Source organism: Nipponia nippon, unplaced genomic scaffold, assembly GCF_047370975.1.
Source record: "Nipponia nippon isolate SJK-2023a ecotype South Korea unplaced genomic scaffold, ASM4737097v1 scaffold_3, whole genome shotgun sequence".
Taxonomy (NCBI): domain Eukaryota; kingdom Metazoa; phylum Chordata; class Aves; order Pelecaniformes; family Threskiornithidae; genus Nipponia; species Nipponia nippon.
Window position 1 is genome coordinate 52792930 of NW_028262347.1, and position 17528 is coordinate 52810457.

Consider the following 17528-nt stretch of genomic DNA (forward strand, 5'->3'; position numbering starts at 1 on the left):
TGGTAATTTTAGGGCTGCTTTGTAAGTGAATAAGAGTGAAGTGGATTTCAAATATTGAGCAGTAAATCCTCTTCTTCCCCCAACCCCAAACCTCGTCCCCTTCAGTATTTAATCAAGTCTGATGTTTTTGCAATTTTGATTATAGAATTTTAACTCTGAGTAGAGAAGTGACATGTACAGTCACTCCTAAATAGTTAAGTATCAGTAATGCTGGTAGTTGACATGTCACTACACTAAAATGCTTTCCTATCTGCAAAAAAATTGTTCTTGCCCACATTTCATGAGGAACTGAAGGACCTGAGAGAGTGAAATTTTTTTCACACCATTGCATATATTGTATTACCATAATATAGATGATTTAAAATGCATCTTTTTTACACCTTATTGTGGATTTCTACCACTTTAAACCTTATTTTTCTTAATATGATTGAACTTCTATCCATTGACAAATGGATAGGACTGTTTCTATAGCAAACTGGAAGATCAGGCTAACATAAGTGTTAGACTTTAAATAGAAAATTTAATTTACTGTATGCTTGTGTTCTGAATATCTAGCTATTTTTATGGAGCTTGTACTTGCATCAGAAATGCTAGATCCTGAGAAATAAAATAACACAAAAAGAGAATATTTGAGTAGGTAACACCCCACTGAGGATTATGTTGCAGGAGAAAACTAAGTTAAGACAGTTAGACATTAAAGTTTCTGTATTGCTTAAAATAGCCATTTAAAGTGCTTGGGGTATTAAATGCTCCTCCTAAGGTACAGGAAGTGAGCAAAATGTTGTAACTATTCCTGGATCACTATTCTTTCCTTGCCAAGCAAGGAGAAAATGAATTTCATCTGCTACACCTGCGTCTATGTTTGTGCTTGATTATTAAACCTATAAATGAAACTGCAGTACTTTGAAACCATTAAGTAGTATTTAAATGGATCAGGAGAAGTAATAACCTCACTCAATCAGTCTAATTTCAGTTGATTCACTTACCACTAAAATCTATATAATGTAACATCTTGTTGACCATGGTCTTTCTATTTTTAACAGAATTTTGAAATATTTTCTACTCCCTGTGGACACTAAAATGTCAGCAGAGAAGTTAAACAACAAAAGCACTGAACCAAAATGCTAAAATTCCTTCTAACCTACCTTCCTGTACATCTTTTTATTTAAACTATCCTACATTCTGTCACTCTGCAATGCTGACTACTTCCCCAGTCACAAATAAAATATCTCAGTTCAGACATATCTGTTTTTTTGTTTAACTTATTTACATTCGTGTAAGCATGTTTCAAGAATTCATACACATTATACTATACTAAAATATTTTTTTCTTGAATGATTTAAAGTTTTAATAGCATTTTAAATTTCTCTTGTGCTTAACTCAAATGGCAAGTGTTCCTGAACTTTTTGGACAATAAGCCCTCTTAGTCCTAAAAATTAGAGCCACTACTTATTTCACCAAATTTAGCTGAAAACAATATGACTGATTAATTGAAATGTACTCATGATTTCTTGAAACACTAGTAGTTTGTGTATCACCATCTGAGAAGCATAAATATAGGAAGAACTTAGTCATTTTCCACCAAAATAACAGGAGCTGTGAGGACTTTTGCTGAAATAACATTTTTGAGATTTTTTTTTTTAGGCAAGAAGGTTAGAACAAGAAAGTAAGAATTATAGCATTAATTTGCTGTTTTCAAAATAAATGCATCTTTTTTTGAAAAGGGAAAGGTGCTGCTAAAATAAAATTTCCCCAAGTTCCATATCTGCCTTATTTGTTAAGCTAAAACTCCCACTGACAAGTCAGAGAGCAGAGAACAACAGAGGGGTCATCTAACAATAATACTGTGTTGGCGGTTACAGGGGTAACCTCTTACACAGGAACACAGACAGGACAATGCTCTGCACAGATCTCTATCACAGATGTTTCAAATCTTTCTGATTCAGTGTGGTAGCCAAATATTCCTAGGACCTCTTGAGATATGTAATTAGCTACCTGTGTGGTCTCTTCTTTGTCAGATCTGTAAGTGTTTCAGTTCTCTGGTTAAAGTAAATACAAAACTTTTCATACATTCTCTACACATTTGCAGAGGAAGCTTCAGTTTTCCAGTTCATACAATATAATGTCAAAAAGTCTAAAAAATATTTAAAGAGATGTTTGAGTTATTGGGCCTGATCCATCTTAACACTAAGACTCATGGAACAGCAGGGCTAATGCATGTGGGATGTGTCCAAGCTCAACGGGTCCCCCCGAGAAAGTGTCCAGCCCTCTCAGCCCTTGTTGGCTGGCATGGGATGGACCCATGAGGGTAAAAGCCAAAAGGCTGGACATCACCAAACCAGTCCTTCCCTGACTAAACAGGCAGTACAAACATAGACAAAAACAGAGGACACCCTGCAGACTTTGCTTAAGCTAGTTCCTGAACCTACCTCTTAGCACTGTATATAATGTGCATTGATCCAGTTCTGATTTGTTTATTTGGTGTGTGCTGAGTTTTCAGAATGGGTGGCCAAACCTGCTTGTTACAAACTTCTCGGAAGGCTACAGCTTAGGTTAGAAGAATTACATGTCAAGACTTGCATGAAAAGCTACTCGCTAAGTTTACAGTCAACAGCTGAGATTACAGAGGTAAGTTATTTCAGATGGGAAATGAGATAATATCAAAGAAAATCTTTGCTCTTCTCCAGAAATGTTCTTTTACTATCCCATAGTAGATTAGTCTTTTCATGTGGTAAATGAATGATACCTTCCATTAATCACCACATACCCTGAAAATGTTTTAACAGAATTAAAGAACTGCTACTATTACAAAGAACTATGAAATGAAGTATCTTCTAGAAACTGACCACATCAAACGCAGTGAATACATGGCAGTAGTGATGATTAGTCTTCAAGTCTTTAGTGATGTACGCAAATGTAGAAAGGTCTTCAGGGTCTTGTGCAGCACAGGAAATGTTACGGATTTCATGTTCAGCAATAATATTCTGTTTAAAAAAAATATATTCAATCAATTTAGGAATTAAATGTAAGAGAGCCGTAAAAGGTGTGGTTTTAGATTTGCATTTATGCTTATCTGCTGTGCTTAAGTATTTCAGAAGTTTCTTAATAAGAAGAGATTTAATACATCCCATGTGTGTTCTTACATGGGTCATTGGAATTTTGACCCTCTCCAATGATATCTAAAATTGCCAGTAATCTGGTAAGAAACAATTGCATTCTAGAGTCCACCCTATGAGTCCATTTGAGTCTTGTACAGTTTATTCAGTAGCCTATGACAAAGAGACATCTTTCCTGGCATACAGCTGTAAACACAGTTTCAAAGCACTATACAAGCACCTTATGATGCTGCTGGTTTTCTGTATAATGATCACTACATTACACTGTTTCAGTCTACTGACAGACAGGATCCAGTGAAACCCAACAGGCTCAATATCCAGTTCTTTGCACGTGTTGTTTGACAAATTTCAGCTACACATTTTCAAAAGAATAAGACACCAAACGTCACTTATAATTGAAACCCTGAGCTCTTGAAAGGCTTCTGCTTAGTAAAAAGATAACTACAGGAGGATCTGGCAACTTTTCTCCACTTACTGACAACAGCATCCTGTAAGAGAGATGTAGAAAAATTAAACCATTCATGCACCGAGCAACACTATTTGCAACAGCCAATGTAAGCTATAGCATACTACTGAGACAGGTAGGGCATGTCTGTCCGATGAAATAAAAAAAAGCTGTCTTAAAGCTTTGGAGAAAATTATGAATATTCATTACATAAATTGCTGATATGTAATTATTGTATTCAGGCCAAAGGAACCATGAAGCCAGAGAAGAAGATACTGCAGAGTGGCTTATGATTAGGCCTTGCTTCAGCAACACACGCATTTCAAATGATTTATTTAAACAGAAGAATGATTCATTGAATATTAATTTACTTAGCGGTTAGTTTATATGCTTTTCTGAATTGTGGCCCTGCTGGCTGTAGCTCTGGCTTTTCCACAAAACTCCAAAGTGAACAAGCCTGCTGCAGTGTGACATCGCTATCGCACCACAGAACACGTGACATCTGTAGCATCCTGGTCCCTCGCAGAGCCACCGTTTGCTGCTGCCTCAGTGGCATCTGTCCAAGTTAAAACAATCTCTGAGCATCTCTGGTTTTTCCTCACCCCTCTCTTTTCCTTCCCACCTCCTCTCCTCCCCCTCTTTTTTTTTTTTAAAGACAGGAAATATATGCAACTATGCTTTGCCATATCTTCTTTCATTTGCTAAGTGGCAACTTTTCCCCTTGCATGTAGGTGTCAAGTTTTTGAAAAGAAGTATTAATATATCTAATTGAAGAAATCATGGCTTAGGAAAAATCTTAATAAAAAGCATTCCAAATTTCAAACTATGGAAAAACCAAGATAAGGAAACTGTTACTGAAGAAATGAAATAATCCTCTTAATCTTAAATTGTTGCAACATACTTGATTATTTCTGTTTAATGCATTATTCATAAAAATGACAAAACCAGTACTGTTTCAATATATGCCAATTTATAACAACACGTATAATCTCTGCTTAACAATCATTGGCTTTTTATGTTACCTTAAGCATTTTATTTGCTTTGTTCTCAAATTGATAACTTTTACCCTCAATAAAGATTTTGCTGCGAATTACAATTATACCAAAACCACGGATTTAGATATCCACAGATATAGCTGTAATACACTGTCATTGATGTTGTACTGGCAACATTGTGGTTTAGGAGGCAGAAAAAATGAAAGCTTGGAAGGTCTTAAAATCATGTGAAATATTTATGCCAAATCATGAGCCACAAAGTAATCACCTGACTTTAAGAGAGCTCTGCTATGCTAAAACTCTTCCCAGGTGACCTGGGGTTGACACAGGGCTTTGCACTTTAGTCAAAACTCATGGAGATTATTTTAATGCTTTAACTTTAAACCAAGTGAAGTTTGGAAACATATCCATATCAAGTTTGTTTCAAATAAAATCAGCTATGCCTAAAATAAATCTTCTGGATGAAAATTAGTAGTGAAATTGAGCTTTTTCTCTAGCTTCTATAGGATATTCTCTGTGATCATCTTTCAAAATTAAACATGTGCACGCGTTTACTGTTTCCTAGGGTCACTAGTCCCGTAGACCCATAGTCTTATTCTGTGGAAACTACAAGGTTACGAACCAGCTCGCTGTTCTGGGTACACTCCTCAGGCATTGACTGACACTGTACAGTCGCTGTTCTAAAATTTGTCACCCAGTTTGTCAAGAGAAACCTCAGGCACTTCCGAAAAAGCAGGGAATCTGAAAGCTGGTTCTGCTTCTGCCAGGGAAATACCTTTGAGAGATCAGGCTTTTGCTAAGCAGCCTTCCTTTTGCTTTCCTACCTCGTGTCAGACAACCCCCCTGCTGGCAGAAATCATCCAGAAGTTAGGGTTAGCTGTGACCGACGAGAAAATTCTGCAAGTCTGCTTTTTCCTAAGCAGCAATTTCTTTCTGGCCTCACTTGCAAAGAAATGGTGTCATGTCAAAGTGGTGTCATGCCAAGCTTCAAGGCGCCACTGAAATAGCTGTCGTGGAATGAGGTCAGGGCCCCTTTGTCACCTGAAGCTTTGCCTGCTACAACTCGGAATACAAATTCTTAGCTTGGTGGCATAAAGGAAAAGGATGAACAGCCATGAGAGCTGAGTTTTCAAGCACATAACTGCTAGCTATTTTTGTCATTAAAAAGTATGCATTTATTGCTAAGTGGTGCCCAGCGCTGTCAACTACAAGCTCATATGGAAGCGGTACAAGTCTGAATAGGATCTCACCTTAGTGCTAATCTGTTTTGGGTCTTGAAGGAATTGGGTACAGCACACTGTGGACAAGGATGATAACAACGCTCCTGGGAGAGTTGCAGGCTATTACCTGGTTTTTACAGAAGGGAAAGGCAGTGCAGACTTTGAACTGGAGAGAAAGCAATCTACCACTTGAGAAAAAACACAGGACTGTGGCATTATTTACCTCCATCAAATACATCTAGTTCACTACTAGGCATAAGATTTCAGTGGGACTGGTCTAGAGCCACCTTTAATGCAATTTGCCAAACTTCTTTCAAGTTTCCATCTTACATAAGATTATATGCACTGTGCAAAGAGATACCAGAAGCTCCTTCTGTTCTCCTGTAAACCTAAGGACATTGCAGTTACATCCTTTACACCACAGAGGAGATTTAAGAGCTGAAAACAGCCTTATCCAAGTTAAGAGTTAACAGCATTACAACGTCCTGATTTATGCCCTGCACATGAGAGAACATAAAGGAAATGAGGGTTGTAGAAGCTCCATTTTGAATCAATGGAAGAAAAAGGAGCTGACAGGAATCCCTGGCCTCTCTGCTCTGGCAAATATGCCAGACTTGACATAACAGTAATTTCACCTCTGTTTTTCTTTCATGCCATCTTCTAACCCTAGATATGGCTTCCAAACTCTAGCAGAAGTTCACAAATCTGCTTTCATTCCTTTACTTAAAACCCAGTTCTAGCTAAAGACCTTTAAAAACGGACTGATTTGGCAAGTTTGACGGATACTGGGTTAGATGTATCGCGTGGTCTGAATGTTCAGCAACACAAAGCATTTATATACATTATTAACCTGGTCAGGTAGCTGGGCTGTCAAATTTATTTTTTATATTGATTAGTGAGTTTTAGTCACATAACAGAAAAGATAATTTCTTTTCTATTCATATGCAAGCATCAGTATGGATTGTATTTTCTTGCCATTTTAGACATCCGAAGAAGAGAAATTAATGCATTACTTTACTCCTGCTTACAGAGCTTGTACATTTTACTTCAGCTAAGCAATAACGCATTGCTCTACCCATCACTGAGTACTCTGATCTCTCAATTTCTGCTTTTTTTTTTCTTTTTTTTTTAAAAAAGATGTTGGCTGTATTTTAAAATGTAAGAAACAAAGCACAGGGGCATTGCCACACAGGAAGATGAAAAAAGCTGCTGCTGTTCAGGGCGTCAAATGGCTCGTACCAGGAAAACAACTCTCAGAGAGGCTCTGACATTTGAAAAGGACATTCAAAGCTCGTGGTTTTTTATTCTTACAATGGCTGGTCCTGGATAAAACCTTGCATCTTTATTCTTCATTGAGATATCTTTTTTTTTTTTCTCCCAAAATTATATTAATGAACAAATTTATATATATTTTCTGCATATTTAAGGAACTGTACAGGGAAGAATATAGTAAAGGATTCCACAGAGGCTCCCTGCCAAACGTCTTTTGTGATAAGCTTGCCTTTTAATGGCAGAAGGTTGGACACAAAGTTCTCCAAATGAGCTATTAAAGCTGCTTCACTTGTCCTCCAGACTGAGTTTCTGGAGAATGACAATGAGATTACATCCATTTTGGAGAGACGAGAAGAGAAAAAAGAGAGGAAAACACAAATGCAACTGTCTTGTCACTGGCCTGGTGCTCTTACAGAGCCAGCCTCATAGGTATTCCTAGTTGTGAGAAATAAAAGCTAATATTGAACAATTGCACATACCTTATTTGTTGCATCAATAAATTTCACTCCCTTGTAAGAGACAGACAGGACAATGGTTGGTACTTTCTTCATTTGTTCTGTAGACTTCTGAAATCAAAATGAAGATGTTGTTAGAGTTGTGTTGCATTGCAAGAACAGTGCTCTTCTGACAAAATACGTAAGTTAAACAAAAGGTACTTTTATCCAAATATTTGACTTTTTCTTGAGCTGACTATGCTCTGGGCTTTTGAAATAGCTGCCTTGTAGTTACAAAACTAAAAGGAGCTTTACAGTTTGTTGCGAGGATGGTAAAAATTCTCCTTTTTCCTAGCACAATGGGAAGAGAATGAAATAAGTCTGCCAGGCTTAAAAAGACCGCTATGCAATCAGGGGTTTCCCAAAACGTGTGTCTTTAAGACATCTATCTGATACGCTCCATTCATTGCTGCCTCCCCTCTTCCTGCCCGTCCCAGCTGTAAAAACCAACAGCGCGGTACTTCTCGTAGTACTGTTTCTTTGCTGCAATTAGTTGTTATTTAGAAACATTTCACTCTCTTGCCTTCTTGCAGTTGTATTTGTGACATGAGGTATCCCTGCAGCCCTCTAGGCCTGCCAGTCAATCTGTCAGTCCAGCGTTGTATCTTGTCACATCTGACCGTCTGCACTTCCTCGAGTGCAGCTGCTACTGGAAGCTGCTTTACACATGAATTAGCATGGAGGCTTATTCTGCATTCCCTCAGTGCCAGGTTCTCCTACCTACAGCTCATGTCTTCCTATAAGGCTATTTTTTCTTTTATGCTAGTCTACTTCTGTGTGCCTTCAACGTGATGCACACAGCAAAGATATTCCTGCTGAACAGATTGGGCAAATATTTGGGATAGATTCTCTGCAGAAAAACCTGTTGGCTAGTTTACAGATTAAATTTACTAAAACAACCCCAAAACCAACCAGTCAAAAAACCAAAGATGGCATAATAGTGTATAGCTGATTTGAATTCTTTTAAGGTGGAAGGCAATGACTGACTAGACTATTCTATAGAAAACTACTGCAGATAAATAAAGTAGATGATAACATTCAGAGAACGCTCACTCATGGGAGTATCTGCAAACAATCACAGAGATTAATCAAACATTTTCTTGAGAGGAAAGAGTAAGTTCAGTTACAGCTAAACATGAAGAAACATCAGCGTACAGAATGAGAGTGTAAACACATTGAAAGTCTAGAATTGGCACCTAGGAAGATCATTAGAGCAACTGAACAAAAGTAGCAGCGGTAGTTTTGTATTCTTCAAGAAAAATAAAACAGCATAGATACAAGCTTGAAAACACAGACTGTATCTGTGAAAAAAAAATGTCTGAAAAATAGGTGATGCTAACACTAGAGAGCAAAACAAACAAGAGCTTAACAGAAAAAAACCTGTAATCAAGTCCCCTTATCAGATCTCGTTCCTTCCAGAATCAAATGAGACTCCGTTTTTGCCAGCATAAAATTCAAAGCTACAGATCCAGCTACGTTCTGCAATTAGTGTCCGTGCCATGAAGGCTAAAACCTCTAATTAAAGTTTCAAGGAGAGCCCCACCCATCCGTGTAATAGAGAGGACTGTTGCATCTCTCAGTATCAAATGACAAGAGACTCAAGATGACAATCAAGTGTCAATTTATCCCGGAGAAAGTGTCTTTCACTCAGGCGGCTAGGCACTTTTAAAAAATGAAACCTTGAATGGTAAAACATGCTGAAGAATCTAACAAAATCTGAAGGAAGACACTAATCTGATTTGCCTGTCTCTGAACTGAGTGGAGAAAGAACCGGTATCCCTGCCAAAAGCAGAGCAAGTACATACCTGTGTGTATGTGTGTGCATGTCTCTGGAATGGACCTCAAATGAACCTTTTCATAAAATTCCACTTCAATGCACAGAAAGCATGACAGTGACTGTACGGAAGCTGCAGTACATACATCTATCAGAATAACAAGCAATATACCCCGCATACGCTCATAACCAGACAAAATATTCACAAATATGACAACATCACTTTAATCATCTGGCAACCCAGCAATCATCCAACTTTTGTCCTTTCTTTCTATCCCGACAGCTACATTCAGGAGCTCTTTGTCTCCCATTTTGATTATTGTAATTATCTCCTTCCTCGCCTCCTTAGCAGAAAAATTCCTCTTCTCCTCCAACACGCTATACAAACACAGCTACTAAGTTCATTTATTTTAGCTTTTTGGTCTAATTTGCACTCTCTTCCATTTGCCATAAAGGTGAAGCTTCCTGTTGGCAAGGCCACATTGTACTAACCATCTGGGAGTCCTCTTTCAGCTAGACCAGTAGTTTGTAATTTAATCATCTTCCTTATCTGCTCCACATTCACCTGAGTTTGTCTAAAGCAGACCTGATCTTTAGTATTTAATCGAGGTCGTGAACTGCCAGAAGACTCTATTTGAGTGAAATAGCTCATCAAGATACTATTAAATTATAGCTGGCAAATTAGGAAATGAACCAGAGACTGATGGACATTTGTAATTTATTAAGCCAAACTGTCTCAGCTGGTAAGGAGCAGAGGATGTCCCTTATCAGCTTGCAAACCATGCAAACCGCAGGATTTGTGCAAAGGTGTTCTGGAAGACTCTAGTCCAGTGTAGAAACATGATTTTGGGAAACAATTCTCCACTGGTACCCCCGCTGCAACAAACAGTCGGGCAGTGGAATAACATCCTTTGTTATTATGACAGTGCTATCATGAAAAACACACAGCTCTCTTCCCCCCACTCGACTCCCAGTGATACAGTAACTGAAGTCCACCATATAATTATTATTTCCAAGCAGTTTCCAGACTTCAGCTGTTTTGAGCTGTCATGGTGAGCTCATACCATTTGTTTGTTGTTCCTTGCTTTTTAAATGGAGGAGGTGGTTGCCAGGATGTGTAACGTGAGTTTTCAGAGATACAATATGGATACCATTCGCTCAGGCACTGTAAGTGCTTTGGCTCTAAATTCTAGGATGTTGAGATGAAGTCCCACAGCTTTCATGGTCAGACATTTCACACCTCTGTGCAGGCCAAGTGGGCATCTCTCCCTGTGCCTGCGACGAGAATCTGAGAAGAAGGTGGGACACAAGAGTCAGTATTCCCTTTTCTTGGGCTTTTCAGGTTCTAGCCACCGTATCAACTCCATGAGGACATGATGAGATGACAAAATATTCTTGTCCATCTGGTGCCTCTATGGGAAGCATATGGACTTGAGCCAAAGTTATAGGAGCCACAGCTGAAGGCTGGCATTGGATGTCATGTGCATGCTGACATATGGTATAATGCTCCAAGGCATGTTCATACCATAGTAGCAGGATTAGATTTTATCTCATGTAGAAGCAATCATAGTGACAGGACCCCATCTTTGGGCAAGTGCTCACTAGCCTGGAACTGGTCATAGTTGATATGAACTCCATCGTTTGTGACTATAACTTTGGCTCCTTGTTTTAATATACTTCAGGAGAATCATCTGGATGAACAGCAAGCATATTCTAGGCTCGATGCCAGTGCCTGTCTCTGATCAGCTGGTCATCTACGTACGGACAGATGTGCATGTCCTGTCTCCTCAGGTGCACTGCTCCTGCAGTGAGGAGTCTGCAATGCCAGAGAGACTGAGCTTTGGTCCCACTTCTGAAATACTTCCTACCGGACAGGTAGATGACTACGTGGAAGTAGGCCATGTGTAACTCAAGAACCATAAAGCAGGCTTGACCACAGACACAGGAAGATGGGAGAAAGCATCACCATCCTAAATCTAATGTGACATATGTTCAGCTTCCCCAGACCCTCCAAGAGACACAGAGCCTCTTTTTCTTCAGAATAAAGAATATAAGGAATAGCAGCCTTGCCTGTATTTTGATGGAGCTGCTGTGATGAAGCTGCTTCATGCCCTCAACACCTAGAATGGAGATCTGTCCAGTGGAAGGAGGTGGAAGGCATCTTCTGCATAATTGCCTAGTTATTACAGTGCTTGCTTTTACAATAAAGGTCTGGATTTAAGACCTTTCTGAGTTTGCATCTGAACCCACTGCTGCCATTATGCAGGACAGTGCCAAAACCCTGAATAGCTTTGGACAGGGCTGCTCCCAGTTTCTCCTTTTGAAACTTGTCATAAAGGGATGCAAGAGCAGTGGTGCCAGAGAGAGAGAGAAGAGAGAAAGCTAGTGCAAGATTGCTTCTGATCTTGTTTATGAATTTTGTTTAGTTTCACTGAAAAAAACACCATACTCACAAGCAGACTCTAAACAGAGTTCCATAGCATCGTACTACAAATTTTCTTAAGTGGGTAAAGCATTTCCACCTGTATTTTGAGTTAAAGGCTGTGCAGAACTGCTAGACATTTATTTAGAATATAAACTAAAATCCAACTAATTTGAGATCCACCCAGCCAGTGTGCCTAACAAATCAAGGTAATTAACAATGGCTTAAGAGACAGAGGACTTTGTTCTATGAATAAAGCGATGTAAACTAGCTGTTTATTTTTAAAAAGCAAATACATGCAAATACGAAACCTATAACCCTAAAGGGCCTTTAACCCTTTCAAGACAGAATTGTACTGTAATACCTTGTTCTGTGCAGAACTGAGAGCACTAATTCAACGCTTCTGAATACTCCTGCAGGGTACAAAACATGGTATCTCTGTGCACACACACACACACACGCACAAAGCAGCTGAATAAGAAATTCAGGAGCACACGTAGAATGGTGTCCGAGCAAGATGCTCACACATTCACTTGATATACTGTAGCACATGGTGTAATCCAGCCCACTCTCAAAATGCTTTTATCTCATCTATTTATTTTATTTATTTCCTGCCAAGAGGAAATGGGATACACTGGTACTTCTACTTTGCTACGTTGACCACTTTCATGTACTTATATACATATTTATAGCTGGATCACTCAGTTTTCATACAGTGGCCAAAAGGAAACCATGTTAATTTTTAGGTTTTACTGCATATGCAATTATACGCGATCTTGCAAATACACAGTAAAAAGACATTATTCAACTATTCCAAGTCACTAACAATTCCATACATAAATTTTGAGTACAATTTTATGAGCCTGTAAAATCTTAAGTTTTCATCTTGGCTTTTTATTTTTGCAAATGAATCTGCTAATTCTGTCCTATACTGGTTTTTAATAGCTATCTGAAGACTGTAGCTGGCAATTTGACTATTCAATTATGTACTGGAATCCACTTCACTATGAGAATCTGAACATTTTCCCATAGTGGTAGCAACTATTAATTCCAAATGGCATCAGACTCCACATTTCAAAATATGTATTGGTACCACCTACTATCATACTCATAAGTCTGTTACTTATTTAAGGCTTATGAAGCCTCATTAAACAATTCCAGTTGAGTGAATCACTTTGACAATATCATGCATGAGATGAAACTGAAATAAAAAGTCAAAGTTCACATTTGACCAGTTAGTTTTGAAGCCGATTTTGAAACTACAATCTGCCTTATAACAAATATTTACTAATTTCTCTCAGTCCATGAGGCTTAAAAATGCATCACTGACATAATTTCATACCTCTCGGAATAAGATAGCATCTGTAATCCCTGTGGTACAAGACTGTTTACTTCTCTACAATTAGTGGATGCCTCCAAGCTACATCATTAATATGAACAATGCACTGGGGATGCACCTGCAACTCATCTGCTTGAGAATGAGAGGTTTTTTGCTTTTGCAATATCTGTACACACTCATCTTCTGCTGAAAGGGCAGTGCATTCCTCCTGCACCTTGGATTCCTTTCAGCCACAGAGTTCAAGGACATACAATCCTCTGAAGAACATGGGATGGCATGATGTGGATGTGCATAAGGACTGAACATCTTTAAGACCTCCCACCGCTTCTTTTTTCCTTTTGAGTGCCTGTTCCACTGCAGACCCTCCCAAAGCAGTGGCCGCACGAGAGACAGAGCTACAAGTCCCAGGAGAACAGAGACCGAAGAATGTAAATTCTCAAATACAGTATTTGATCCTGACATGGTATTTGCTTAGCTAGTTTCACTAGGAGGCCTATGGAGGGCACTTCTACTTTTGGGGGAGAAATGAAATGGAGATTGAAAAGTAGAAAGGCATTAGCAGAAACAAGGAGACTGCCATCTATAGCCAGGTCCTCCTTCTTTATGTAAGAAGAAATGAGGAAGGAACGCCCCAGACACTGCCTGTTTTCAGTGGAAGAGTCAACTCCGCTTCATCTTCCTCTTCAGAGATAAGAGAAGCACATTTTGTAACAATTCCAACTTTGACATTTTGATCTTAAGTCAGCAAGATATTTAAACACCTGCTTTGTGAACAGAATTATGTTGCTGATTCCCCAGAACTTTGACTTGAAATCTAAGAACCTCTTTTCTAACAAGAAAACCTTTAAGAAAGATACATAATATTCAGGAAAGTGGCAGGATCCAAGAACAAAATCTAAGTTCCCTACTGCTGCAGTAAAAATCTGATTGGTTCAGACTGTGCAATTGGTGTATGCAACATTAGTGATTGAACATTACTGCGAGAAAAGAGTCTACCTTGCTGCTGTGCTCATGCCGTAAGTATAAAACCGTCCCCTTCCTACCTGGTCAAGGAATTCAGATGTGTAAATGCCAGACGGAGTCTACTGTAGAGAACAAGTCTCTTCCTAGCTGCAATTAAACTTTACTCCTTTTCTTTATTTTGATGTAAACACATTTTATTCTCGCTTCCTGTTCCTATGGTGATTTGAAGTGAAGGCAGTAATCTGATTGAAAACACAACTTGTAATATTTCCTATTCCACGCTGAGAAAGATGAAAGCTCTTAAATTCTTGAAGGCACCTCTCAAATATAATTAATAAATCTATTCTGGCCAGGACAGCAAGATTTAATCTTCAAGTAGCAAAGGTCAGTTTACAGAAGGTGGGGAATGGAAATAAGGAGACAGTGCTGTCGACTGCAGAGGGAGTTTGTGAGAGAAAATAGCTGAAAACAAATAGGAAACCATAAAACATAAATCCATCCTTGGAGCGCTAATATATGAATGGAAAAATAAAGTATAATCCCTCTAATAAGCACAGTTCTTGCCAAATATCCATAATTTTGGATGGCTGCAAGAGTCTGCAATTTGGGTGCGCACAAAAAGCATGTATAACCTTGACCCCTGTGCTGAGCTCAATCTATTGCATCTGCATGATTTTCCCCAAACAAATCCATCATCTGCCCTGCTGGAGCACGCTGCTGCGCAATGCTGAGAAGCACAGTGGATAGCCAAGAAGAGTTATTAAGACAGAGGTTCCCAGCTTTGGGGTTTTTGTTTGTTTGTTTATTTGTTTTTTACATTACAGAAGATTTGGGATCTCCCTTCACTCTTATAGCTTAAGAGAAGGAGGCTGCTGTAAGCCCTTCTGTGCAGAGACGTGAGGGATATCTGCATGACACTCCCCTTGAGAACCAAAATCATCAACTGCAATAACTGAAAGCACAGGAAGCATCTACAACTAACAGGGAGGGATCTGCAGTCAGCAAACATGTCATTTTTGTTGTTTCTCTGTATCTACGAATGATTAAGGAAGATCAAGATACTTTTTTTTCACTGATAAGCTTCTTTCGCCCTTGTGCATCTGCTGACTGGAAGACATCCAGTGAATATCAACACTATTTTGAGCAGTATTAGGTTAAAGATGGAGAAACTAAAGCCGCGTTGACAGAAAAATTAGGTACCTAATTTTCAGAAATTCTCCTTAAAAACCATTATGTGGCTGACTCCAGAAAGATTTAAAAATTGTGGGGAAGGACCTCAACATCGTTCAAGGTTACATGTGACGTACTGCCCCACAACATGTTTCAGATTGCAGCAGGCTATAGATTTGAAATATATAAATGGAAAAAAAAAATTAAAACACGTTGCTCTATCACATTAGTACAACCCTCTGTAAAAATCTTACTCACTCTAAAGACACTGGACAAGTGGATAGAATTCAGTACCTGAGAAGCAGTCAAATAATATATCTAGGTTTTCACTTCTTTTTTGTAAGTGAAATGTCCCTTTCAGTGCATTTAAAGTAAAATGTAACTATAAAAGAAGCCACATGTTCAATGACAACCCGGTAGTACTTAAATACAATAATGAATATCACAGCAAAACTTCAGGATGATTTAGGACAATCTGGGCTCCCAATTCATAGACACCAACCTTCAGAACACAACCAGAGGCAGAAAGTTTTGGAAAAAGACACATTTTTCTCACTGGGAAACTTACGCTAAATAATAATCTGTTCCCATTAAGTCAATGTTTTTTGCTTCTGACTTGAATAGGAATATGATTAAAAGGACTACATAGAAAGAATAGATGAAATCCTGATTAAAAGCTGTTTTATTCAAACCTCTTTGCAATAAAAAACCCTCAAACCAGAAAAACCATTCTCACAGCACAATGGTTTCAAAAGAGTATGTAAAAAATAAATGTATATAAACCCCATCAATGTATTATATAAGTGTGGCATTATAGACTACTAGTGCAACTCCATTATTTTTTATAGAAAAATTCTGTTTTACATTAAATTTGCTTTAAAAAAATTAATTTTTCAGGTATATAATTTAAATTTGCCAGGTTTCTTAAAAAGAAAAAATCTTCAAATGTCTATAAATTATTTAGAGTGACTTTTTTGATATTAAGCTTCCTAGTTCAGCCAAATAACTTACTGAAGTTGTCATATGCTACTACGGTATCAAGTTCTGCCCTGAGATCTGCACAGGCAAATGCCTAAAAAATTGAACTGCTAAGTTTGACAGTTTGAAAACCGGATTGGAAGATGGTATGCTTGCAGCTTCAATTAATTCCTCAGAACATGTGTATGTGACTGTAGATCCCTCTGTGTCAAGTTGTTGGGTTTTTTTAGAGGAGTTTAAGCCCAGGTAAGGAATGACTAGCACATAATTAGCTGAAAAGCCACCGATCTTCAGGCAATCTAGTAAGCATGAATTACTGCCAGCTTAGCTAAAACAGCTTGTACAAAAGTCTGTGTGCTGCAGGTATGTAAGCAATAGGAAATGGTTGTCTCATTGCATGAGTTTTACACATCTTCCAGCTTTCTAATTGATCTGAATGGTACGTCTAGCGCTCAGAGGCATCTTGCATAAACGACTTACGATCCACAGAAAAAAGGATTTCACTCATTCATCTGTGTAATTTTACACATTTGGTAGGTTACTAAACAATTATATTCTTCATTAATTAATCATGCCAGACCATAATATGTTCACCATTTCTATGAACAGGTGCGTTCCATGAACTTATTACAGCTACAATTGGGAATAAATCGTGTACCTGGCCTGTGGCTTGTTTGAGTTTCCAGCAGCAGTATGTTTCTTGGAGGTAGACTGAGCCTCATTGTCATTTTCTACAAAGCAGTATCAGGCCAAAGAGCCATAGGAAAGCATATTCTTACCAGTTTGAAGGAAACCTAACTGCTTTTCCACCATCAGGTGCAACCCAATTAGATCCTTTTTCGTCCTTCAATCAATAAGCATGTAAGTAACTCATAATTAATGGGAATACTCATGTGAATAAAAGCATCCATAGGATTATGTGACTGTAGGATTAGACCATATGTAAAAACCAATGGCTTTGGGAATGTGTTAATGTATTTACTAGTACATATTTTCATATAGTAAATTCAATCTAGATTATCATATATAAGCTACAAATTCTATTTATAAAACCAGTGTGGTATGGGCACATTTAAAGTGTGCGGAAAGTACTTTGAAACACACGTGAAGATTCAAGAGAAAACATGACACATACATGTGGTTTTTTTCTTAGACACAACATGCAAAATAAAAATCTACCTTTAAATTTTGGTATTAGTTGAAATTAGGACAAAAGGCAGAACAGACTTCCTACTGAATACCAATGTAAATGCAAGGGAAATGGAAAACAAATGGATAACAGAACACTATAAAAGCAAAAAGGGCACAGTACAAGTAAACACAAGTTGATATTATTTAAT

General features: G+C 38.2%; 1 protein-coding gene across 7 annotated transcripts in view; it reads right to left on the minus strand.

Moving 5' to 3' along the window:
* ANKS1B (ankyrin repeat and sterile alpha motif domain containing 1B) overlaps positions 1-17528 on the minus strand; it is a 441565-nt gene that overhangs the window by 7550 nt on the left and 416487 nt on the right. For all 7 annotated transcript variants that reach the window (XM_087765654.1, XM_087765653.1, XM_087765652.1 and 4 more), the window contains 2 exons: positions 7528-7614; positions 2847-2984 (listed from right to left, as the gene is read on the minus strand). In XM_087765654.1, the coding sequence (XP_087621780.1) occupies positions 2847-2984; positions 7528-7614 (225 nt within the window). The remainder of the gene's footprint in view (positions 1-2846; positions 2985-7527; positions 7615-17528) is intronic.